A 24,076-nucleotide genomic window follows, 5' to 3' on the forward strand; every position below is an offset into this window, starting at 1 on the left:
CCACCTCCTGGTCCCGCCCCCTCGGCCCTCCCCTTTAAGGCCCGGCCCCGGACGCAGACGCGGGTGTGACGCGGCCGCCGGCCCCCGGGCTGGGTACTCTGTTGCGCGGCCGCTTCCCCCCGGCCGGGCCCCGCGCGCCGTCCCCCGAGTCCCGCCGAGCGCCCAGCCCCCGGGGGGAGGGCGGCAGGCAGGCAGCAGGGCCGGCGGGCGCCAGCGGCGCGCAGCGGGGACCCACGGAGCCGCGCGACCCGCCGAGCCTGGAGCCGGGCCGGGGCGGGGAAGCCGGCTCCCCCCCGGAGCAAACTTCGCGGCCGGGCGGGGGGCGGCGGGGCCCGCGTCCGGAGCCGGAGGCGGGGCCGGCCGCCGCGCCCGCGCCCGCGGGCACCATGCTGTCCGGCGCGGGCGCCGCGCCCCCGCCCGCCGCCGCCGCGGCTGCCGCGCCGTGCTGCCCGCCTCCCGCGCCGTGCCCCGGCCCGCCGCCCGCGCTGTGCCTCGGTCCGCCGCCGCCCCCCGCCCCGGCGCAGCCGCCGCCGCCGCAGTTCCCCCAGTTCCACGTCAGGTCGAGCCTGCAGATCAAGAAGAACGCCATCATCGACGACTACAAGGTCACCACGCAGGTCCTGGGGCTGGGCATCAACGGCAAAGTTCTGCAGATCTTCAGCAAGAGGACACAGGAGAAATTCGCCCTAAAAGTAGGTGGCGCGGGGCGGGTGGAGGGCTCCCAGGGCCGGCGCCCCCTCACTCCCGGGCAGCTCGTCGTGGCGGTGCCGGCGCGCTCCCGGGACCCGCGTCCGGACGGCTGAGCAGTGGCCGCTGCGGGGGCTGCGGGCGCTGCGGGAGGGTCGCGGCCGCGCGGGCCGGGTTTCCGGTCACCTGCGGGGACTCCTGGGGACTCGTGAAGACTCGGGCGTTTGGGGTCTGAGCGCCTTCCGGCCGAGTCGCCGCGGTTGGCTTCGGGGACCACTTGGGCTCGTTTCCCCGTCTCAGGAAGCAGTTTTCGGGGGGCTTGTGGTTCCCGGTCCTCTCCTCCCGGCTCTCTCTTCTTTGCGCGGGCACAAAAGGCCCATTACTCATTGAGCTGGTTGGTGGGTTGGTTTGGAGAAGTCGGATCTCAAGAGGTTTATTTAGCCTCGCTCCTTATTTGGGAGCCGGAATGTGTGATTTCACTTCCCTGGGCCTCGTGAGTGCGGCTGTGCCGCCTCGGGGCGCGCGCCGGCCGGGGAGGTGCAAGGCTGGAGATTCCGGGCGCGGGGGCAGGGATTGTTTTGATCCGGGAGCTGGCCCCCTCCTACCTTCGGTGCCCGCGAGGCTCCAGATGGGAGGCCCGCAGGCTCCAGCGCGGTGTCTGCTGTTTCCTTAGTTCCATTGATCATTGTAAACTAGGTCTGGAAAACCACGCTTGGACCCGGGCTGATTCCACAAATCGGAGATGGCCACTTGAGTCTTGGACTTGGGCGATTGGTGGACAGTAGGAGGGAGCGTTTTCCTGGAGCTCGGAAAAGCCAACCTCTTTTTATTATTTTTTTTAAGGAGCCTGGTGTGGGGAGAAAGGGGATTTCAGTGGGAATATCTACTTCGAAGTTAAAAATAATGAACTTGGAGGCCTGATGAGTCCCCAGTGCAGTGTGAGCAAGTGTCTAGGGTCACTAAAAAGGTTTTCCCCTAAGCGGGGTTTCAGATCAAACCACATCTCTAAAGGTGACACATAATGCCTATTTCTCTTGAGGTGTCTTTAATGATTGGAGGAGGAGAAAAATACTTCCTGTGTTATATTTTCTCTTCCCCCTCAACCCCTATGGCTAGCTGTGTTTCAACTATTCATACACAATTCAGATATGTGTCATGGGTGGGACTGTTGGAATATATAATTAGATATAATAAAACCCTGGAACTTGGGATTGTAGAAGGCAAACATGTTTGATTTACAGATTTTCAGGCGTCTAAGATTGTTTTCTTGCTGCTTTCAGTTCTTGCTTTCAGGGAGAACTTCAGCTAGCCTCAGTACTGTCAGATTTCTTTGGTTTTACTACAAGCTATTGCTTTGGACTTTTGGAGAAGGAGTGCATCAGTATCCTGAACCCTTTAATATTTGTGCCTTAGGCTGTTCTTTCCATACTCAAAACTGGGGCAGGGAAGGAGAGTGGTTGTTTGACCGTGGCTCTGACCTTGGGGAGTGGAGTTGAGTGAACACAGTTGGACCACAGTTAACCTGCACCGTTGAGGAAGTGACAGATGTTCTTTCCAGGAGAGTTTTCTGTCCCCTCTGAGATGCCATCTGCCTTTACCCACCAGCAGTTTGGGGATACTGACTGCTCATTTTCTTGGATAGCTGGAACATGGTATAAAGACTCATAACAAAAGCTCTCAACTTCTGCTCCTTACTCTATTTGATAGACATACAAAACTACCCCCTAAAATGCTTTTGGGTGGCAATTCAGATTTCTATTGTAATTAATAGAGAGATTTGGATTTTTTTCCCCTTTAAATAATTTTGAAAGGGAAGATCCGGCAGTATTTTAAATAACACTCCTAGTTTGCCCTTCGCAGGTTAGAAGCAGGTGACGACTGAAGTCAGAGTGTGTTTTGACAGGCAGCCTGCTCCCGGATCTCACAAGTTGACTCAACTGTTAGATTGTAGATTTCCCACACATCTTTGTATAAAAACTTAATAATAGAGGAAGAAAGGAGGGATGAGGCATTCAGAGACTGACAGCAGTATCAACAGTGCTTCCACGTCCAAATGCTGGTAAGACATAATTACAGCTGTGGGGGAAGCCTGCTTCAAACAGTTCTGTTCCAGAGACACAGCAAAGAGATTTCCAGATCTTGAATCTTGACTAACTTAACCGTAGGTGCTGAGTAGTGAAATGATTTTTCAAAACCAGGAGTGTTTTGATTATGAAGCGAGGGAGAAAGATGTGGTGGGGATTGCCTCATCAGAAAGGTGCCTGAAGAGAAAGGGAGGAGGCCTCTGCTCTGTGTAGAGTGTGAGGCCATTCCTGGGGTTTAGGGCAGAGAGTTGCAGGGCCTCTGACGGGGTTCTCTGCTATCTCACAGCCCTGAGACTTGATGAGAGGTGGCAGCTGCTGTGATGGCCTGCTCCTCTGTCTGTGGTCTGGTGACCTCTTAGTCCTATTAAATGTAATCAGTGCTTTTAAAAATAGCCTCAACCCACCCTGCTATTTCTCTCCATCCACCTGAGAGATGCAGCATTGAAATGCTTTTTGGTTGGTGCAGTGACCTTGCCTCATGGTCTCTCCTGGCTACTTTTGCTAAGGTCTGAGTCATACTCATACTTCACTCAGAGTTGGAAGGACAGTAGAGGTCATCTCATCTGACTCTCTCATTTTGCAGATGAGAAAACCAAGGCGCAGAGCAAAGGCTTTCTTGAGGTGAGACAGCCACGCCGTTGGCAGAATCAGGATCAGAACCCAGGATGTCTGACTCCTTCCCACTTGATAACTGCTGTGACATCAGCGGGCTTGGTCCCAGGACTGGTTGCTGCTCCAGAGCCCCTCAAGCCCCAGGAACTGCGCTCACTCCAGGCCCCTCCTTGACTGTTGGGTCAGGGGTTGCTGGGTGGGGATTTGTCACCTCCCAGCACTGATCCCCAAAGTTGGAAGGGCAGGTTATAAACCAACTCAGCAGCTCTGTAAGTAAGTTTTGATCTGGAGTAACAAACTTTCTTTTTTTAACCACCCCCTCCTCTTTTTAGGAAGTGTTTGCTAGAAATCTTGTTTTACTATTATTATTTTTGTGTGCAAGAACATGAGAATTCTATTCACTATTTCTTTGGTAGGGACACTTAGTCTCAACCCACTCGTGCATGAATTGGTCCTGTTCCCTGCTGCTTCCTGCTTCATTGTGTCATGGTGACTCTTAGGTATTAGCTGAACAAATTTAATTAAAGCCAGCACCCGTTGTCCTCCTCTGCTGTGTGACTCTGATTTGGTGAAGCATGTTATTGCTTTACAGAGTATAGAATGTTGTAACGTACCTCTGTTTGTCTTTCCATTGTGTGAATTAGAGGAAGCAAAGTCCTGTTCCTTCTTCTTCCCTTTCTCCAGGGCTCCCTCCCCAGGTGACTCGCGTCGCGGCCATGTGGCTTCCTTGGTGTCTGCTGATACCAAGGGTCGCTGATCAGAACCTCTCAGGGTTGGTCTGGACACTGTCAGAGAGAGAGCAGGGCTGCCTCATCCCCGCACGCAGGCAGCACCCTCTGCTGTGTGCCTTTCAGGGAGCAAGCAGAGTTAGTGTAGCTGGGTGAGGGGCAGTGTTCCAGACGGGGGTTTGCTGGATGGAATCACAAGGTGAGCAAAGGTTCACTGACTGACCAGCCTCTTTTATCTCCACTATCATTACAGGTAGTTAACAGTTCTCTGAACATCCTACCATGTGCGTTGTGGTGCCTTAAAAATTTGGAGGTCCAGAAACTCTTTTGGAGAAGGGGGAATTATGAAATTAGCAAATATAGTCTAAGGCTGTACTGTCCACTATGGTAGGCGGTGCCCATGCAGAGCTGATTAAATTAAAATTAGTTAAAATTGATGAATTAAATTAAGCTGAGTTAAATTTAAAAGCCAGCTGCTAGCCACATGTCAACTGTCAGTAGCTAGATGTGGCTAGTGGCTACTGCATTGAACAGTGGAGAGGAACGTTTTCGAGCTAGTAGAAAATTCTACTGGGCTTTGCTGGTCTAGGGGTTAAGTTGTGTGGTTGGAAGTAGAGGAACGTGGAAGAGGGTGTCTGTGAGGACTGAAGGTGCTGAGGACAGTGTGTTGCTTGGTTCCTGGGGGATGCCCACATCTGCCTTCGAGAGGGGATGGTGGTCGTGGGGGAGCGGGGGGAGGGGTCGTGCTGTGAGGAGCACGCAGGGCTGGGGGCTCAGCGTGGAGCCTGACGGATCTTTGTGTTAAAAGCGGATGTTAAAGTGTTTGAGGAGCATGAAGTAAACTAACAGGATGTTATAAAGAAAAGTTACAAATCTCTGAGGTTGGGGCCTGTGGTTTTTTGGGGGAAGGTCTGGCTTCTGGGTTCAGAGACCCTGCGCCTTACTTTGGGCCCTGCCTGTTGCAGCAGGGCTCTTGACGCCCACTGAGGCAGGGTCAGAGCTGGGCCAGCGCGTGATTCCTTTTCACTTAGGAGTTCTGGGCTCTGACAGAGCTTGAAAATAATCTCCAGCTAACATGTGGGGTCAGCGGCTGACAGCAGTGGGGAGAAAGGCAGCCTTAGGACCAAATATTGATGGGTGTCTGGGAATTAAGGGGCTCCCCCCGTCTTTTTGAAAAATCAATTTAATGTCTGGTGGACTAGAATACAACCAGATTTTTTTTTTTTTTTCAGTTTGTATCGTGGTTGTGGCTTTTATTTACTTTTACAACCTTATTTATTTGTTTATTTTTGGCTGGTTCTTTGTTGCTGAGCACGGGCTCTTCTCCGGTTGTGGTGGGTGGGGAGCTGCTCTCTAGTTAACATGCATGGACTCTCATCGTGGCCTCTCTTGCTGTGGAGCAGGGGCTTTAGAGCATAGACTCAGTAGTTGTGGCCCACGGGCTTAGTTGCTTCACGGCATGTGGGATCTTCCCGGACCAGGGATGGAACCCGTGTCTCCTGTATTAGCAGGTGGATTCTTTACCACTGAGTCACCAAGGAAGCCCTTAGGGGCTCCTTTTTAGGGGATGAAGGTATTGGTATTCCTGATTAAGATGTTTTGGTTGCTTGGAATCTGAGCTGGCCATCATCAATTGATGATTTTATTGGGAGAGGCCTGGAGGAGCACTAAATCCCTGGAGGTAAACGAAATCCCTGGATGTCCTGGGGCTGAGGGAAGTCCCCCTCCCCGCCCACAGAGCCTGGGGATATTTGGATTCTGTGCCCGGAGGAAGGTCAGGTGTCAGCATCTGCGTCTGAGTTCTTCCATGATTCCCAAGTGGCCCTCCTGTGCCCTGGTGCAGGAAGCTCCTGGTGGTTTGATGTCTGTGGCACAGGATTCACACTTGACTGCCTGCTCCTCCTCTGCTTCAGGTATTCTCCAGGGTCCTGTGGAGTCTCTTCTTTCCCCTCTCCCCTGTGCTGCACCTTTCTCGTAGCTGCTGTGACCTGGACAGAGCTGTTCTTCGTGTCTGAAGAGGCTTCAGCTACTCTTGGTCATGATGAAAGGCTCAGGGACCCATCTTGAAGGGACCCACAATTCATAGCTTAGCGCTCACGACACTCCCTGCTCCTCTTTCTTGACCTTTTCCACCTCACCGAGGAAGAGGCTGGGCCGTTCTGAAAGGTTCAGCCACACATGCAAGATCTTACCTGGTGTCAGCATCAGAGCCATGTCTTGGGACCCGGTTCCCCGGGACCTTCTCTGGGTCTGGGTTCCTTTGGTGTTTTGGTTGCTGGAGCGAGTGTGGGGACTGTGGGCCTGGCAGTGCCAACCTCAGTGTCCACTAACCAGTCACTGAGCTCTTTCTTCATCAGTCGGCTTCAAAATGGGGACGCTGGTAAGGAGATAAGGTCGTGCCGCTGAGCATCTTGATATGTACCAGATACGAAACCAAAACCAGATTTTGTACCTTTTCTAGTCTTTCGGGAAATACTGATATTTTGTGTTTTAAGATATGTATGGATACAAATAGCTAGGGATGACTGTATTACCATGGGTTATGTGTTAGATTAGAAAGAAAAGAAAGAGAGAAAGATCGATTTAGTATTGGTGCCCTGCTAACTAGTTGCATGACGTTGAATAGGTTAGTTAAGCTTCCCAGGCCTCAGTGTACATGTCGAAGGGTCAGGCTACTGGTGGCCCCTGGCACAGGAGTGTGGGGTAGGCGGGCCATGCTGGAGGCAAGAGGCAGGAGAGCTGGCTGCTGTGCTCCACGTCTGACCATCAGCAGTACCATCCAGCGTGGATGCCCTTTTGACAGGCTCCTTGCTGGGTTCCAGGGCAGCTCCCGCCCAGTTAATTAATACCATCACGGACCAGCTGTTGCTTCTCTCGTGTGAAGACTTGGTCTGTGTTCCAGCAAGAGCCTCAGTGGAGAGGATGGGCTTTGTAACTCAGTGGGCTGTGAATCCTCTCCTTCCTTAGAAATCGGAAGAACCAGTGTTGTGTGGCTTAGGGTGGAGCCGGGAACTCTCCATCTGACCCTCCTTCCCATTTGAAGCTCTGGGGCCAGACACGGCCGCTGAGGTCGGCTGTGCCCTGCAGTTGTCAGGCTTTGCCTTGGTGTATGTCTGCATCCATCCGAGTGGGTGCCACCTTCTAATTCACCTGAAGTGATAGTATGGGTTTGGGGCTGTTCTGAGTGAGAATTGGGAACTGATTCCCAGAGCTGATGGGAAGTTAGGATACATACCAGGTACACCTGGGTACTCCTCCTTACCCATAGGACTGGGTGCTAGAGGATGTGACGGGACTGAGGAAGCAACAGGAGAGGGAAATGCCTGGTGATAGGTGTTTTCTCTTCTCTTCTTCCGGCCCATTTAGAGATACCGCAGTGGTTTCAGCCCTGAACTTTGGACCAGGGTCCTCGGTGCCAGGCCAGGAGATTTGGTTGAAGGAAGAGAAGACTCAGCGGAAAGGGGGCTACAGTTGTGCTCAGCCTCTGGCAGTGTAGAGTTCTCGAGGGTCTCTCTTCTCTGACCTGGTAAACACCTTTGCGTGCCATCTGGCAGGGAGTAGAGGCTGGGACGTGGCCCCAAGGTCACCCTTTATCGGAAGCAATGTTCCCTTCTAGGACCAGCCAGGCTGTGTGTGTGTTCCGCCCGGAACCGGAGCTGTCCAGAAGGGTCATATGAAAGGGCACCTTCCTCTTCAGGGATGTTTGCAGCACTCTGCCTGGGAGGTGAGGAGTGGTGACCAAAGGCAGAAGCCTTTCCTGTCTCAGAGAAGATGATGGGAACATCTCTGTGTGGCTTATCTCTGGGATGGTTCTTTTGAATGTGAAACAAAAGCAAAATCTCTCTAGTCCCAGGTACGGGGACCTGGGAGGGGACCTCTTGACGCGCCCCCACCAGCTCCTACACCTTCATGTTCCCGAGGGGCTCCTCCCCGCTTCCCCCAACATCCCCACCCCCGACCTAGGCAGGTCATCGAGTTGACCACTTTGCTGTCATTTTGATTCTTTATGTTGTCATGAGGCTCCCAGCCTGCACTGGATGTTTGTCACCTGGCGTCCCGACCGGGGCCCAGAACTGTCACTCAGCCCCTCTTGTCTCAGACACTAGAAATAAACCTGGCCTGCTGCCCCATCCGTCACGGGTCGCCCCGACAGCGGCCCAGGCCTTCCTGCTGCACCGCCGCACTGCTTCTCACACTCACTGGCGCCCCCTCCCCCTTCGCCCCTTCTTTCAGCCCGAGCTTGGTGGGCGGCCTGGCTGGTTGTGCTGAGAGCGAGCTGCGAGTGCTGGCCTCCAGGTGTAGAGATGCGTGTCTGGAGGCTCCGTGGGCTCTGGGGAGGGGCGTGAGGCGCTCTGTGCTGGCCTCCAGCTCCACCTTCCTCCAAGTCCTGCCTGCAGGGGGGCGTTCCCTGGGGGTGGGGGTGGGGGGCGTGGGGCTGAGTGGGGAGCCCAGGGCGGCTGCCAGGCCCTTACCCAGCTGCCGGGGGACTGAGTGGCTACCTGCCCCTGCACAGGGCTCAGCAGTCCGGGGCTTCGGGTTACCGCATCCACAGTGTGATCTCATCCCCTCGGCTTCCAAGAATAGCCTCTGTCGTGAGTCAGGCACAGCCCCCGGCCTCCCCCTGGGCCACCTGCAGGATGTCACTGGGAGCTGGGTCTCCTCTTCCTCCTGACTCGGGGGAGGGGGGGCAGGGATCTTGGTGATCTGCGACCCTTGAGGCCCATTGAGGTGGCCTCTTCTCCTGCTGCCGTGGGTCCTGGTACCCCAGGTGGTCCTGGTGCCCCTGGTACCATATAACCACGTGAGGACATGGGCTTAGGCAGCTTGCATTCCTGGTTGCCGGATGGACACTGGGCAGAGTGGTCCCTTTCGTTGGCTTCAACATCCTCCTCTTGTTCCTAATCCTCGGAGGGTGTCGGTGCTGACCCCACCAGACAGGGGGCTTCTGTGTCTGTTTTCTGGTGTGGGGGCTTATTTGGGAGAAGGGGTGCCTTGGGGGACCCTCCGTCTGCAGCTGGAGTCCCATCCCGAGCCCGGCTCCGTGACCGCCTGCTCCCGGCTGTCCTCTGGGGCCTGGTTTGCTCCCCAGGGAGGGATTTCTCTGCCAAGGCCCACGGGCCTCTGGAGGGGAGGAGCTGGGTGTAGATTGCTAAGGGTTTATTTTTAACTCTGACAGGAGTCCCTGTCCTTGGGGGAGCCGTGCTTTCCCTCTCCTCCCCCGATCCTGGGCCTCCAGGCCTGGCTTCTGTAATTCTTAGAGGAAGATGAGGAAGAATTTTAAAGGCAGGCTTCTGGGAGCCTTAGGTGAGGGCGGTCTTTCTGATTGAAGAATCTGTAGATTGCTTGTCTGGTCTGATTTCTGCAGAGTTCAAAGAGTTGGGGGTTGCGGGGGAGGAAGACTGGGAGCCCAGGGCGCTTAAAGCCACGTGTGTGGAACTCGGAGCATCCGAGGAATGCAGGTGGATGGGGGAAGAGCTCCCGTGCTCTGGAGCTTGCTGCAGTCTGGCTTTTCTGTGCTTGGTTTCGTACAGGCACCCAGGTCTGAGGAAGGCTGGAGGCCACAGCGGACTGAGTAGCGTCACCTCTCATGCTTACAGAAGCATCGTTTTGTTCCTCCCCTTGCTGCCACTCCGCAGCTCCGTGTCCCTCCCGCTGGACGCCAGTGGGACGCTCAGGACTTCCTGCTTCTGTGTCCCCCCCAGCCGTGGCCCTCGGTCACCTGTGCTCTCAGGGAGGAGGAGGGGCCGTGAGTGCCCCTTCACCTGTGCTCAGCTCTGCTGCTCTCACGGGCACTTTTGGTTTCCTTGCTTTAGATATTTAAAAGGAAAATAAAATTGAGTTTGAGGTGTAGTTAGAGGGCGGGCGTTGGAATGAAGTCTTGCCCCCTGGGTTCTTTGGCAAGCGTGGGGATTAGTTTGCCTGAAGCACAGCTCTGATCATGTCGCTTCCCAGCTTAAACAGTGGGTTCGTTTTGACTGCAGGGCTCAAGAGGCTTCCACGTCCTTCTTAGATCTGACCTCATTCTGTTTTTTTCTGAACATATGTTGTGCTTTAGCCCCAGTGACGTATGTCTACTGTGTGCTCTGGGACCCTGCTTTCTAAGCCCCGCTCCTTTATCCAGCGTGTCTCCCGTTGGTCCTGGGTCGTCCTGGCCCCCGCCTCGCCCCAGCCCTTGTCTGGGTCTGCCTCTTTCGCCCTGTGCCCACGCTGCTCCTTCCTTTGGGACCCCTTTCAGGCCAGAAGCGGGTCTTCCCATCCCTCCCTGTCACACTCGCCGAGACTCTCTTATGGTAAATTCCGTGAAGACCTCCATCTCCGTTATTTTCGTCTCCTCTTATTTCTATGTAGTAACTGTATACCATCATTAAAAAAACTCCAGAGTATTTTGGCCTTGTGCATCACACCCAGCTGCTTCACGAAGATGTGATTACTGAGTAACAGTGGATGCCGCCTACGCAAGTGTAACTCTCCCATGCTGAAGGGTGCTCTTCATCACTGCTGCCGACGGCCCTCTGCTGGGAAAGAGGTGGTCAGCCCGGGCTCCAGGGCTCCAGGGATTGGGAGTGGTGATCCTCAGGGTTCCAGGGGGTGACTGGGTGAGGGACAGGGTTGGCCTGGATTCTGAGAATGAGTTGGGGCTCTAGTGAGGGTCTCCCTTAGGGTCTTTCCCTGGTCTCCCTCCTGTCTGCTAAAAGGCCATTCAGGACAGTCTTCTGGGAGGTCTTCCCCTCACCCACTGGGGTCTGCTGACTCAAGCTGGCACCTGGCGTTTCTGCTAACGGAGTTCTCTTTCTTGTAAGGGCCCTGACCACAGTTTCCCTTGATGCCTCTCCTCCTTGTTTCAGAGCTCCTCTGTCTCGTGTTGCACTGTGGAGATGACCTTCCTGCCCTTTGGAGAACTTTAACTGAGGGAGGGACAGGTGTGGAGGTTGCCAGCTATCTCAAAGTTCTTGGCGTCTTCGAGTTAGCCCCAGACACACAGAGACACCTGGATGCAGTCTGATGTGGTCTTCCCATCTCCTGGCCTCGTCCAGTATGTTACAAGAGGGCCAGCATTGAGCAGCATGATGCCGGGACTGGGGTTAGAGGTTTGAACCTCGGGGAACCCGTGAGTTCCGGGCCGGGGAAAAGAACCTGCCTGGCCTCTGAAGCACCCACCCGGCTGTGTGGGTCTCAGCAAGTTCTTGAACCTGTTGGGGCCTCACTCAGCTTCTTCTTCATAAATCCAGGGCTCTCCTGTGCTGAAGGGCCCTCTTCATCACTGCTGCTGACGGCCCTCTGCTGGGAAAGAGGTGGTCAGCCCGGGCTCCAGGGCTCCAGGGATTGGGAGCCACCCTCTCTGCCCTCACTTTCTGCAGGCCAGTGTTCTTTCATGCCTCCTGGGCTGTAGTATTTTTATTCATTCAGCCGTTCAACTAATGTTTGTAAATGTGAATCCTCTCTGTGCCTGCCTCCCGTTTTCCCTGCTGAGTGGCCATTAGGAGGCCCAGATGGCAGGATTAGCCTGGAGGGGTGATCACTCTGGGTCTTCCTCTTGGGTTTAGACTCCTTTAATACCTCTGCTATGTGAGAAGAGAGGGGTTTAGAATAAGGAGGGTTGATTCTTTTCTAACAACTTAGACTGGACCCCTTCCTTTCTAAGTGGAATTTGCCCCAGGGTACCTTCTAGCTCTCTGAGTTCCAAAGCAATTTACTACTCGAGAAAATTAGCACTGCCAAGGATGACTTGCCATCTCCCTAAGGATAGATCAGAACAGCAGAATGAGTGATACATACAACAATATTCTGTCTTCTGTCTCCTTCAGATCACTGTCCAAAGCTTAGCAACACTGTGAAGGGTTTCCAGATTAATAGCAAGTCTTTACCGAGCAGATACTGTGTATCAGGCATTATATTAAGTGTTTCACTTACATTCTTGTTAATCCTTAATATTGCAAAGTAAAAGTCCCTGTTTTATGGGAGAGGAAATATGTTCAGAATCATTCAGTCCCTAGCAGTTACTTATTGAGCACTTACTAAGTGCTAAGTGTTATTTCAGGCTTGAGGGATACCCCAGTGTACCAAAAAGATCAAAAAAAAAAAAGAAGAAAGAAAGAAAATCCTGCTTGTGTGGAGCTTGCATTCTAGCATGGGGAGACAGACAAAATACAATCAGATAAATGATACAGATTGTCAGATGGCTGTAGGTACAAAGGAGAAAATAAAGGAGGGGAGGAGACCTTGGAATGCTGGGGACGTGTGTGTGGTGTTGAAATTTCAAATAGGGGCTCAGAGAAGGCTTCACTGCAAAAGTGACATTTGAGTGAGCCCTAGAAATATTTGGGGGAGAGGCAGGCAGAAGGAATAAAGTGTAGAGCCCTGAGGCTACTAATGCTGGGCGCGTCTGGCTTTCCTGTCTGGCTCCAGTACTGCCTCTCCTATAGTTCTTCCCTGACTCCACTGTGATTCAGTACTTAGTTGATTCAGCTCTTTGTTTTTTCATCAAATATTTATGGAATGCTTGTTGTGTGCAAACTGCTACAGTGATCAGATGGGAGCCCTGCCTTTGGGAACTTAGAGTTTAGAGGAGGAGCGGACACCTTTGTGTATAAAGGAGCGCAAATAGCCTGACCCCGCAGTCTGTACTGTGCCGGTTCACAGGCATTTCCTCTTGATGCTCTCCAACACAAGCAGTGCCTCCAGGTGGCTGGATCCAGGTCTTACCCATTAAGAGGTTCAGGTAGCAGACTCTGGGGAAACTGGTAGAATCAGAGCCTCAAAGGAAACAGAGACTCGGATGGGCTCCTCCAGGACAGAGGGGTCGGGGGTGTGGTCCCTTTTGCCTGGTGCGGACTCGCACCTGTGACCCTCCCACGGACCACTGCACACAGACGGTTGGGCAGCAGGAGGGCGAGAGCCAGGCTGCGGGACTCCCCTGGGGCTCCCATCTTCCGTTGGCAGACGTCTCCTGGGCTGTTTCTGTAACCGGAAGCGCTTGGGATTACGCTGACCGGCCATCCATGGAGCCGGGAGGACGGGCTGGCCAGGCTGCAGCCGAGGCCGCGGGTCCTCCTCTGGGCCTTCACGGGGCTCCTCCCCTCCCCGCGGAGTCGCGTCCTTCCTGTGGGGGCCTCCAGGTGGACTGGGGTGCCGGGAGGCTCTCTGGGCCCTCGGTCTGGCCGCCTTGCCTCCTGCCTCTCGGGTGCTGGGTGAGCGGAAGTCCGGGCCCAGGATGGAACGGGCCGTTAGTGCGGATGGGAAAGTGAAGCAATGGCTTAGGTCGCTTCTTCCTGAGCATGTGCTGTGACAAAGGAAGTTGCAACATTTTTTTTTCCCTTTCTTTCTTTCTTTTTATAGAGCAAGAAGGGGAAAAAAACCCAGTCTTCCAGTAAACTTCAGAAAAAGATCTAGCCTTTGCTGGATGGTTCTCCCTTCCCCCACAGTGCTTTTTTAGTATGTGGTCTTTCTCCCATCCTGCCTCCTCCGTCCATCCCTGCTGGCGTCCCTCTTCTCCGAGGGCCTGTGTTGCTGAAGTGTGATAAGTACCTCTCCCAGGAGGAGACAGTAAGTTGGTCTGCGGGAGCCGTGAGGGAGTGTCTTGTCCGTCGTCCTCTCCACATACTGAGAGTTATTTAAATATAACAGGTGTTTGCAGATACCCACCTGGCCTCTCTCACTGCAGCTTTGGTCTCTGTTCACTTGGTGCCCCAGAAGGTTGAGGTGGTACCTATTTCTTGGCTCAGATAACCACCCGCTTTGATAGGGTGTATGTCCAGTCAGATGGTGGGAAAGAGGCCCAAATGTGGGAGCAAGAATCAAGCTGAAAGACCACACATGTGAAGCTGGAGTCCTTGGTCAGGTTGAATCTGGCCTTTGTGCTGCACCTGGATGGGGCTTTCCAGGTGGCTCACTTATAAAGAATCTGCCCGCCAGTGCCGAAGTTGCAGGTTCAACCTCTGGGTCAGGAAGATCCCCTGGAGAAGGTAATGGCAATCCATTCCAGTGTTCTTACCTGGGAAATCCTATGGACAGAGGAGCCTGGCAGACTACACCATGGGGTCACAAGGAGTTGGACTCAACTTAGTCATTAAGCAGCAGCAGTTGTACTTGGGCAGGAATCCAGTTGTCTTTTTTAGTCTGCGGATGATACATTTTCCTGATGACGACGATTGAGTTCTGGAAAAGTAGTGTAACTTTTTTTTGGTGAGGTTTATGTCTTCTTCCTTGGATATCCGTGGGGCTTCCCTGATCGCTCAGATGGGAAAGCATCTGCCTGCAATGCAGGAGACCCCAGTTCAATTGCTGGGTCAGGAAGATCTGCTGGAGAACTGATAGGCTTCCCAGTCCAGTATTCTTGGGCTTTCCTTCTGGCTCAGCTGGTAAAGAATCCGCCTGCAAAGTGAGAGACCTGGGTTTGATCCCTGGGTTGGGAAGATCCCCTGGAGAAGGGAAAGGCTATCCACTCCAGTATTCTGGCCTGGAGAATGCCACAGTCTATGGGGTCGCAAAGAGTTGGACGTGACTGAGCATGTGTATAGATACCCAATATCTATACTCCAAATATACTATCCTGTATCCCTGTAGTATATTCCAGAGATATACTACAGGATATTTATACTCCAGCATAGCCCAAAAGTTCCAGTACAAATCAGCTTTGAGACTCCAGCTTCGGACAGCTGAGGGCTGTTCCAGGTCATCCTTGAGACCGAGGTCCTCTTGCTCTGGGGGAGCTGGGGGCTTGCACTGGGCGATAGGCTCCGATGTCTTGGATGGAGTGATGGCTGCTAGTGTTAATTGCTGTCTTGGGCAGAGAAGGGCACAGCCCTGTGGGGTGAGGATTGCTGTTCAGGCTTTTTGTTCTTTGTACCTGTTGTCTGCGGTGCAGCTGACACGGAGCTCCTCCTTTCCTGCCGTTTTCTCTGAATTGTATCTCCCCATCACAGGTCAGTCTCTTCGGGCTGGAGCTGACCTCCAAGAGGTGGTAGTGGAAGGAGTCAGAATTTGCTGATTTGTGTGGATCTCAGAGTGAATGCATAAGCCCTTTTTCACAGCTAGTTGTACTGCTGGTCCAGTAGCCACTAGCCACATGTGACTGTTTAAATTTAAATACTTGAATAAAGTTAAAAATTAGTTTCTCCATGCCGCAGCAGCAGCCACATGGCAAGTGCTCGAGTCACATAGAACTAGTGGCTGCCGTGTGGGGCAGTGCAGGTAGAGAACATTCCATCGTTGCAGAAGGCTCTCACACAGCGCCAGACTCTGAGGCCGTTGTTCTGCACCCTGGCAAAGATTTAGCAGAGCTGGGAGGGAGTTTGTGTAAGAATACGAGGAGAGGTTTTGCGGTCCAGGAGCAAGAGTAGAGAAGGTGATCTTTAGAAAGGCAGCTTTTGTTTGTCTTGTTCAGGACTGCCTCCCCACAAAATGGAGAAGGCAGTGGCACCCCACTCTAGTTCTCTTGCCTGGAAAATCCCATGGATGGCGAAGCCTGGTGGGCTGCAGTCCATGGGGTCGCTAAGAGTCGGACGCGACTGAGCGACTTCACTTTCACTTTTCACTTTCACGCATTGGAGAAGGAAATGGCAACCTCTCCAGTGTTCTTGCCTGGAGAATCCCAGGGACGGGGGAGCCTGGTGGGCTTCCGTCTATGGGGTCGCACAGTCGGACACGACTGAAGCGACTTAGCAGCAGCAGCAGCCCCACAAAATGGTCGTCTAGCTCAGTGGCTCCCAACCAGGTCGATTGTCAAAATCACCTGTGTGGGTAACATTTGAAAATACAGATTCCTGGGCCCCACTCTGTGTATTTTACTGAGTCCAAGATTGTGGGGTGGTGTTCAGGAATGTGTGTTTTTGTCTATGATCAATATCTCTGTTTGGCATCCTGTGGAACCTCTTCTTAAATTCCTCCAGTGATGGGGAGCTTACCTCTTTTGAAGAAAACCTTACTCTTAAAAACTTTTTCTGGTTTTATGTTTTTTAAAGTTTTATGTTGATCAAGTCAAAGTTTGGTTCCCTGAAGGTGCGTTACCCCTTGGTGCTAGTGGCGTTTTCCAGAGCCTCACGGAGTGCATCAGCCCATCCCCACCTGGCCTTCTGCAGACACCTGTGCGCGGCTGTGTCTGCCACCCCCTCGCCACGGCCGGGTTTCAGAGTACCCGACCTGCGAGGGCTCCCGAGAGATGCAGGCCGAGACATCATTCCCGGGATCCTGCCGATCGTCAGGCCTCGCTGAGAGATCGTGGAGAGGTGCTCGTCTCGGGGGACCCTGATGGTGGAGGGTCCTAAGGGCCATCAACCCGGTCATCCCCCAGTGCCCATCCTGCTCCGTGTTTCTCTGCATGGTTCACACCTGCTTTCTGAGGCCACTGATCCGGTTTTCTTTAGAGGCATTCAGGGACAGCCATCTAGCCAGATACGACCACAGTTATGTCTGTTTAGAGACCTCCCGTGGCCTCCACTTGCCTGCATTGTGACACTTAAACTCCTAAATATGGTGTTCAGGCAAGCTGGCTTTGACCTTTCTTTCTTCCCCTACTCCTAACCCCTAACACACCTGTGTGAACACGCGCGCACAGTCACGCATGCACACACACACACGCTCCCGCTCCTTCCCTTCCAGGAGAGGACTCCATCCCACCCTGCAGTGTGCTGCTTCTGCTTCCTGACCTTCTGTGTCTTTTTCTTGTTCATCCTTTTACTCCTGGGAGAAGTTTGTTTCTACTTGGAAGCTTAGATTTCACCCGCCCCGCCCCCAGTTCCAGGCAGAATAACTTTCTGCCCTATATTAGTGGTAGTTCACACACTGGCTACTGCTCTGAATTTAAATGATAGCCACTCCCATGTCCTGGCCTCTGAGTGCCTTAAGGACAAGACACGAGAAGGCAATGGCACCCCACTCCAGTACTCTTGCCTGGAAAAATCCCATGGACGGGGGAGCCTAGTGGGCTGCTATCTATGGGGTCGCACAGAGTTGGACACGACTGAAGCGACTTAGCAGCAGCAGCAGCCCCAGGGTAAGCACAGTGCTGGGCACTTAGCTGAGCTGCATCAGACCCAGGGAATGGCTGAGCCTCTTGCCTGTTTGTCTTCATTTGGATTCTAAGGAGACGGCCACCAGGGAGTTGGGCCCCTTTTCTAATACCAGCTTTTTACCCCTGGTGTCCTCTGACCACGTCAGCTTCAGTGAAGAAACTACTGCTCAGCAGCTGATAATTAACAAGCTGAGCGGAGCCTTGGCTGCCTTAGAGGCAAAACTGGTATTTAAACAATAAAGTTGCTAAAATCAAGAATTAAAGTGTCAGCTTCAGAAGAGCTACATCCAAACACAAGCCCGCCCAGTTAGAGAAGATAAGTGGAATAATGGAGCCAAGGAATTATCTGTAGCCTTGAGGAGTCCAGGGACAGGAAGCCGGGTGGGGAGGTTAGGGGGCTGGCAGGAGCTGGAGAATGCACTTTTCTGTCTGTCCTCCAGGAACAGAGATCTGGGGTCTGCGGTTGCTTGGGGATATTGGGGGGTGCTTCACTGGAAAGGGCTGTCAGTGTTCTCTTCGCTCCCAGTCTAGAGATTGAACTAGTTTTGCTGGGTGGGCAAGAAGAGAAATTAGGGGAAATAGGGTAGAAATAAACTGTGAACATTTTTCTAAGGTGATAAAACATGCATTTTTGTATTTGGTTATGAATGGAGACTGCTCAGTGTTACCTTGTGGGCTCTCACCTTATCTGATGTTTCCAGGGTTGGGAGGGGAGAGCTGATATGGGGCCTCCCCGCTTCTTAGGTCAGAACCAGAGTCCTCGGAGTTCCCCAACCTCTTGGTGGTACCCAGAGAAGAACCACAGTCTCCATCTCCATCGAAGGTATTCTCAGAAATGTGCACGCCAGGAATAGTCTGTGGCTTCAGAACAAGGGCAGAGGCTGTAAGAGGCAGAGGTTTCCTGGGTGCGGGGCCGGGGGCTGAGGGTGCCGCCTGGGGCCCAGCTGCCGAGGTCAGTGGGAGGTGCCCCTCCAGGGTGTGCTTTACTGTGAATGAAGCAGGAAGCCCTCACCAGGGTACCAGAGGGGCTCCTGAAGGGGCTTTTCTACAAAGTTACCCCAACACACAGCCTCTAGTGTTTCCAAGCCGAAGGAAGGGTCTGTCTGACAAGTTGTTTTTTTAGTAGGGGGACTACTTCCAGATCCAAGAGACAACCTGAAATACATAGTTTGAATATAAAAATACTGGACTTTCTGGTTCATGTTATTTCTGAGTGTCTGTCACTCCCATGGTGGGAGGAAGGTTGGGTAAGAACCCTTTCTGGTCCAGCTTGCTTAGCCCGCTGTTCTGTCAGGTTTCTCTGTTGGGATTGGTGGTGTCAGTGGCTGAGGTTGCCCCCACCACGTGCGATGCTTAGCGTGGCGGCATCTCACTGACCACAGGTGTGTACATTCAGTGCAGTCACCCAGTTACTTTTATGGGCAAATGCAGAACAGCTGAGGAAGTCTAGGGAGCGATTTGGTCAGGGAATAAAACCAGCCAGTTCATCCGCAGGTGAACCCTGGCCCTTGGTGGCATAAGCACAGATGATTCAGAGCCAGGGTTGGCTTGAGCGTATGCAGGGTTCAGTGTTTTGGATGAAGTTCTAGTGGTCTTTGCGGAAACGTCATCACTGGTTGAACCGAACTGTGAAGATACCACAGCACGCTCGTGAGTCTGTTCATTTGTTCACTGAAAGCTTATTGAGAAGGAAGCACGTAAGCAAAATGTTTCTCATGTATTTCAAATCGTAGAAGAGCTACATAAGGGACTGAGCATGGAATAGAGTCACCCATTTCTCCAAACACCAGACAGCCTTGGATTGTGTTGGTGGAACATCAGTCCTGGGACAGACACCCTGTGATCAAATGAATCTGGGAAACATTCTTCAGCACACATTAACATTCTAAAGGCGCTGAGAAGTCCTTTAGTAGAAGAATCTGTTTGGCCTTGTGGTGGTGGTGCTTCTGACATATGTCGGGCCCCTTTTTCTTGATACCTGTCACTTATTAATATCCTGCAGAATACTGTTTGAGAAATGGTGGTGAAGTCTCCCTGCTCTGGGAGAACTGTCTGGTGATTCAGAGAAAAATTCACCTGACTGTGTGTTAACACAGGTTTGAGAGGCTTAAAAATTTGTGTGTGTGCACGCCGGGGGTGTGGCCGAGAAGGGCCCCCTGGCAGGTGGCTTCCATTGACGTTGGCCTGTCTGCATTCCTGCTGGCTTTGTGCTTCTGGAGAAGGCTTTTGTCCTGTCTTGAACACACTGAATAGCAGTTACATCTGTCATGCCTGGGAAGCGGCAGTGTGCAGCATGAGGGGGGGGTGTGGGGGGGAGCAAGCAGTGGGCGGTCACCCCCGCTTGAGCCCCAGGCTACTGAGAGCTCCTTGCCCTTGGAGAAAGGGCCTCGTGATTCAGAGGCGGCTGCTTGCCAGGTCTGGAAGTGCAGGGGTGCAAGAGTTCACTCCCTTGCCTCTGCGTGGCCTCCTGGTCTGATGGGGGTCTCTGCACCTTGAGGTGGCCGTGGAAGAGGCAGATGAACTGTGTCTTTTCTCCCCTCCCCACCGGCCAGGGCGGAAAGGCACTAGGGAACCTCCATCACCTGGGGGAACCGAGATGAAGGCTTTTTGGCTTCAGTTTAAGGATTCAGAATTTGAAAGTGGACTTAGTAAAGTCTGTGGAATTTTAAAATTCAGGCTAGAGTTGTTTGCAGGCCATCGGTGACCAGAGGTGGATGTGAAGGTTGGTCCCCTTGACGGCGGCTCCTGAGGAAGGGTTTGGTGGCTCTGCTGGGCTCTTCACTCGCAGAAGAGCCTCACTTCACACCTGAGCCTGCTGCAGGCCTCGGTGCCCTCCCAGGGCAGCTTGCTAGGGGGTCATGGTTGTTTACAAGGAAGTCAGCAGCTGAGGGACAAAGGGAGTGTTGGTGGGAGTCGTTAACACTTCTGGAGATTGTGCACTGCCAATGTAGGTAGCTCTGTGTCATGGAGCCAGGCCCCGGACTTCCTCCCTGTGTGTGCGTGTATTTGTATTTTTATGTCTCCTCTTTTGACGTCCCCAGAAGGAAGGGATGTAGTGTGTCCTCAGGAACAAGGGTGCCTGTCCCTGTCTCCCTGGCATCTCCCTGCCTTTACACCGCAGGCAGCCTCGGGCATCGCTCGGGTGGGGAGGGGCAGCCCAGCCCCAGGCTGTGTGAGCCGAGGAGGGGAAGGGCAGCTACCCCACCAGCCCCAGGAAGCCGGGAGTATTAGCTCTGCCGCCAGCCATGGCTGTGCAGACTCCCAGGCTCCAGTGTCCCCAGAGGGACCAGTAACTCTGAGCCCCCAGGACTGGTGGCCCCCAGGGAGGGAACCCTTGCCAGAAAGCTCTGAGCTTACTCGAGATGGGCCTTGGTAACGGCAGCGTGAGAGCTGGGCAATGGGGAGAAGAAGGGGCGGCTCCTCCCTCCGCCCCTCTTCAGCTGGAATGCATCACCGCCACTGCTGGGAATGCTCTCAGGCCACTTGTAGGCAAATTGGTCATTATGGAAATTCTTTCTGACCCCGGGGTGGAGCTTTCCTTATTTAGAAGAACCTTCATCTGTGTTCTTTCCAGGTCTTGGCACTGAGGGACAGAGCTGTTGCCCTGCTGACCCCTCAAGGCTAGAAGGCAGGGCGGGGTCTGAGCCCCACTCTGTCGTCTCTCTCTCTGGTTCCCCTTCCCCTCTCCCGCCGTCCCCTCCCCTGCTGTCCCCTGCCCCGCCGTACTCTGCCCTGTCGTCCCTGCCCCGTCATCCCCTGTCTGGTCTTGCCCTGATTCTGGCCTGGTGAAGTAGGCAGGGGTTGGGGACGAGTGGCCTCGAGCCCCTGTGTCATCTTTCCCACGGGCCTTGTTGGGTCTGTGTCTCCTGCACGGCCCTCTTTGCAGCTGGGGCACATCTGGACCTCGACAGGGTGTCCTGTTGACCGGCCTGATGAGGATTCCAGATTTCCCCTAGGTACCGGCCAGTTATTCCAAGAGAGGAGTGGGATTTCCCCACCCGCAGGCACTCCACCTCCAGGAGAGTCTTGACCTCTAAGCCGCCTGCCCTCATGCCCTCCCCCAGGAGAATGGCAGGAAGGAAGTCCTGCCCAAAGTTGTTTTTTGGTTTGTGAAGTAACCTCGGTTTGAGAAGCATCGAACTTATACCCCTCCCCTTGAAGATCTGAGGCCAGAAGCTCTAGCTTCTCTGGTTTCCAGGGAAACCAGATGGATCAGGCAGGGAAAGAAGGGACTGGTTATGGGGACTGAAAGTCCTGAGAGGTTCCTGGGCTCTCCTGTACTTCTCTGGGAATGTGAGTGGTCTCCTCGGGGCCTTGGTCGTAGCCCTCACTTGGTCAGCAGCCGGCTGTGCTCAGCTCTCTGCACCCGAGTTGCCACGCATTTGAAATGAAGATCATGTGGGCTGTACATGGTTTATGACTTTATTTTATTTATTTATTTTTTGGTTTATGACTTTAAAGGGCTATGGAATATATAAAAATTAAACACGTTTTCGGGTTGTATTTCCTAACCCAGAAGAGAGAGTCATGTTAAAGGATTTAGCATCAGAAGAAACCTTGACCTCAGGTAGTCTAGGCTTATCCTAGAGAGGAGGAGGCTGAGCACAGGTGCCTTGAGTTCAGGTTCTTAGCAAGGGGACTGCAGAGCTGGGCCAAGGACCAGGCCACTGAGCTTCCCAGTCTCCTTTCTCTAGGCCAGCTCCAGGACGCGTGTCCTTGGGGTGGAGAGCCACAGTAGGTAAAACGTACCACAGAAAAAGGTTTACATGGTCTGTGCTGTTGCAGGCAGGACAGTAGGGATAGTCAAGTAGATAATTTTCAGATTATTGAAATTCGACTTCTCAAAGTATCAGTAATTTTTTTTTTTTTTTTGCTCCAGCCAATCTATCTTCTTAATTCTCTTGAATTTCCATACTATTCTGTGTCCCAGAAACCTGCCGGGTGCTGTGGGGCAGGGTACAGTGGTTCCTGTATTGGTTCAGTGTTGGCTGTGGATAATCCACAAAGTGGATAACTCACATGCAGACAGAGCTAGTTAGCTGCACCAGTCCCTCTTTTGCGGACATACTGATTTGATAGCCATCCCCTTGCTGGAGGAAACTGGCTGGAGCTCACTGCAGCTGCATCTCTGCATTCCTCGGCTCCTGTCTGGAAACATGGTTGGCACAGATGTGGTGAATAGCTGACTGTCCAGGGGAAAGGACCACAGCCAGAGAGGGGCAGGGCTAGGGCCAGAGAGTGATGGAGCCGGTCCCATGGGAACAAGAACTTAAGCCAGCGGAGGTCTGAGCACGCTTACGTATGCTCCATCTTGGCCAAGATTTCCTGCCCCCAGGTTGGCTGGGCCTTTTGCAATTCTGCCTTGAGAGGCCCCTGTGTTGACTGGAGCAGTCCCTGTCCTTCCCCTTGCTGCTGTCCTGCCATGACCTCCTGGCCACTCCTCTTTCCCCTGTGCCCCTTACTGGCTGTCACTCCTTCCCCCCTCAATCCATTAGGAAGCACTAACAGGCAGTGAACTTGAGAGAACTGTTCAGTGAGCGCCCATGTACCCAATGACCTAGATTCTACCCTTAACATTTGACTCTACTCGCTTTCTCCTGTCTTTTCTTCATCTCTCTGTCTCTTCTACTCATTTATCAGCCTGTCTTACTTTGAGAATGCATTTTATAGGAAGTGGCAGACATTAGTACCCTTTGCCCTTAAACATTTTAGCATGTATAAGCACTGGAGTTCAGTATTTGTTCGTGCATCTAATTAATTATTTTGTGGTAAAATTTATATAGCAGTGAAATGCTCAGGTTTTAAGTGTATCATTTGGTGACTTTCATCCATGCAATCCAAACCTCTGTCAAGATAGAGAACAAAAATTTTTATTACCCTGAAATTTCCCTCATGCTCCTTCCCAGGCCATCACAATTCTGGTGTGTTTTTTGCACTAGGGATTTGTTTTGCCTATTCCAGAATGTCATGTAAAAGGAAATTAATCATGATGACCTTTCTTATGTAAAGTTCATGCACCTGGTTACCTGTATTGGTAGCTCATTCCTTTTTATACGGTGCAGTTTTCCATTGTATGGATGTGATACAGTTTGCTTATCTCTTCTCCTTTAGCGCATTTCCAGGTTTTGGCTCTGATGAGTAAAGCTCCTATGAATATTCTTGCAGGAGTCTTTTCGTGGACACAGTGTTTCCATTTTTCTTAGGTCAATGGCTAGGAGTGGGAGTGCTGGGTCACAGGAGGCAGTTACTTCTTCTCGAAATAACGCGGGTGTTCTGTTGTCAAGATTGTGAGTATTAGAAAACACCTTATTGCTCATCTAGATGATTCTTTCACTCAGTGTAGGATTCCCCCCGAGAGCCTCTGCCTGAGTGTTTCCAGGGGTAAGGAGGTTAGTACCTTCCAAGCCCCTACTGTTGGAGGACAGCTCCTTGTAATTTCTGCCATGGGAGTCACGTAGCCCTCTTCTCTGTGACAGCCCTGCAGAATTTGGGGAGTGTTATCACATCCAGTCTCTCAACTGCTCAGAGTAACGGTCCCAGTCCATCTATCCACTTGTCCTGTGACTTTCTTATCAGACCTTTTATGTCCTGGTCATTACTTTTTGGAAGTTTAATAGTTTCCTTTTGCTTAGACGTGACAATGGATTCGTGTGATGTGAGAGGTGCCGAGTGTGACTGGGTCTGGACGCCTGTCTTGATCTAGGACCTTGATCTGCCAGGGAGCTGAAGGTGATGCTCACTTCTTGGCAGCTGCATCATGACCACATCATGGCAGTGGGTCAGGTATTTGTAAAACAAATACCACAAATCTAAGGTGATATTAAGGTACTCCTGCAGCTCGAAGTCGTTTAGAACCTCTGATATTAACAGCATCCTGTGTACCTTCTGCTTGCCATCTTCTCAGTTTATCTTTGCCACCACTGTATGAGAAAGGTGCTATTAAAACAAACTTAATA

At 52.7% G+C, this 24,076-nt stretch overlaps 1 protein-coding gene across 1 annotated transcript in view; it reads left to right on the plus strand.

The window, feature by feature from the left end:
* Positions 1 to 242: 242 nt before the first annotated feature.
* MAPKAPK2 (MAPK activated protein kinase 2) overlaps positions 243 to 24,076 on the plus strand; it is a 47,598-nt gene continuing 23,764 nt past the window's right edge. Inside the window, exon 1 of the mRNA XM_019975903.2 lies at positions 243 to 692. Coding sequence (XP_019831462.2) covers positions 387 to 692 — 306 coding nt within the window. The 5' untranslated portion in view covers positions 243 to 386. The remainder of the gene's footprint in view (positions 693 to 24,076) is intronic.

The sequence above is a fragment of the Bos indicus genome, chromosome 16, assembly GCF_029378745.1.
Source record: "Bos indicus isolate NIAB-ARS_2022 breed Sahiwal x Tharparkar chromosome 16, NIAB-ARS_B.indTharparkar_mat_pri_1.0, whole genome shotgun sequence".
NCBI classification, from domain to species: domain Eukaryota; kingdom Metazoa; phylum Chordata; class Mammalia; order Artiodactyla; family Bovidae; genus Bos; species Bos indicus.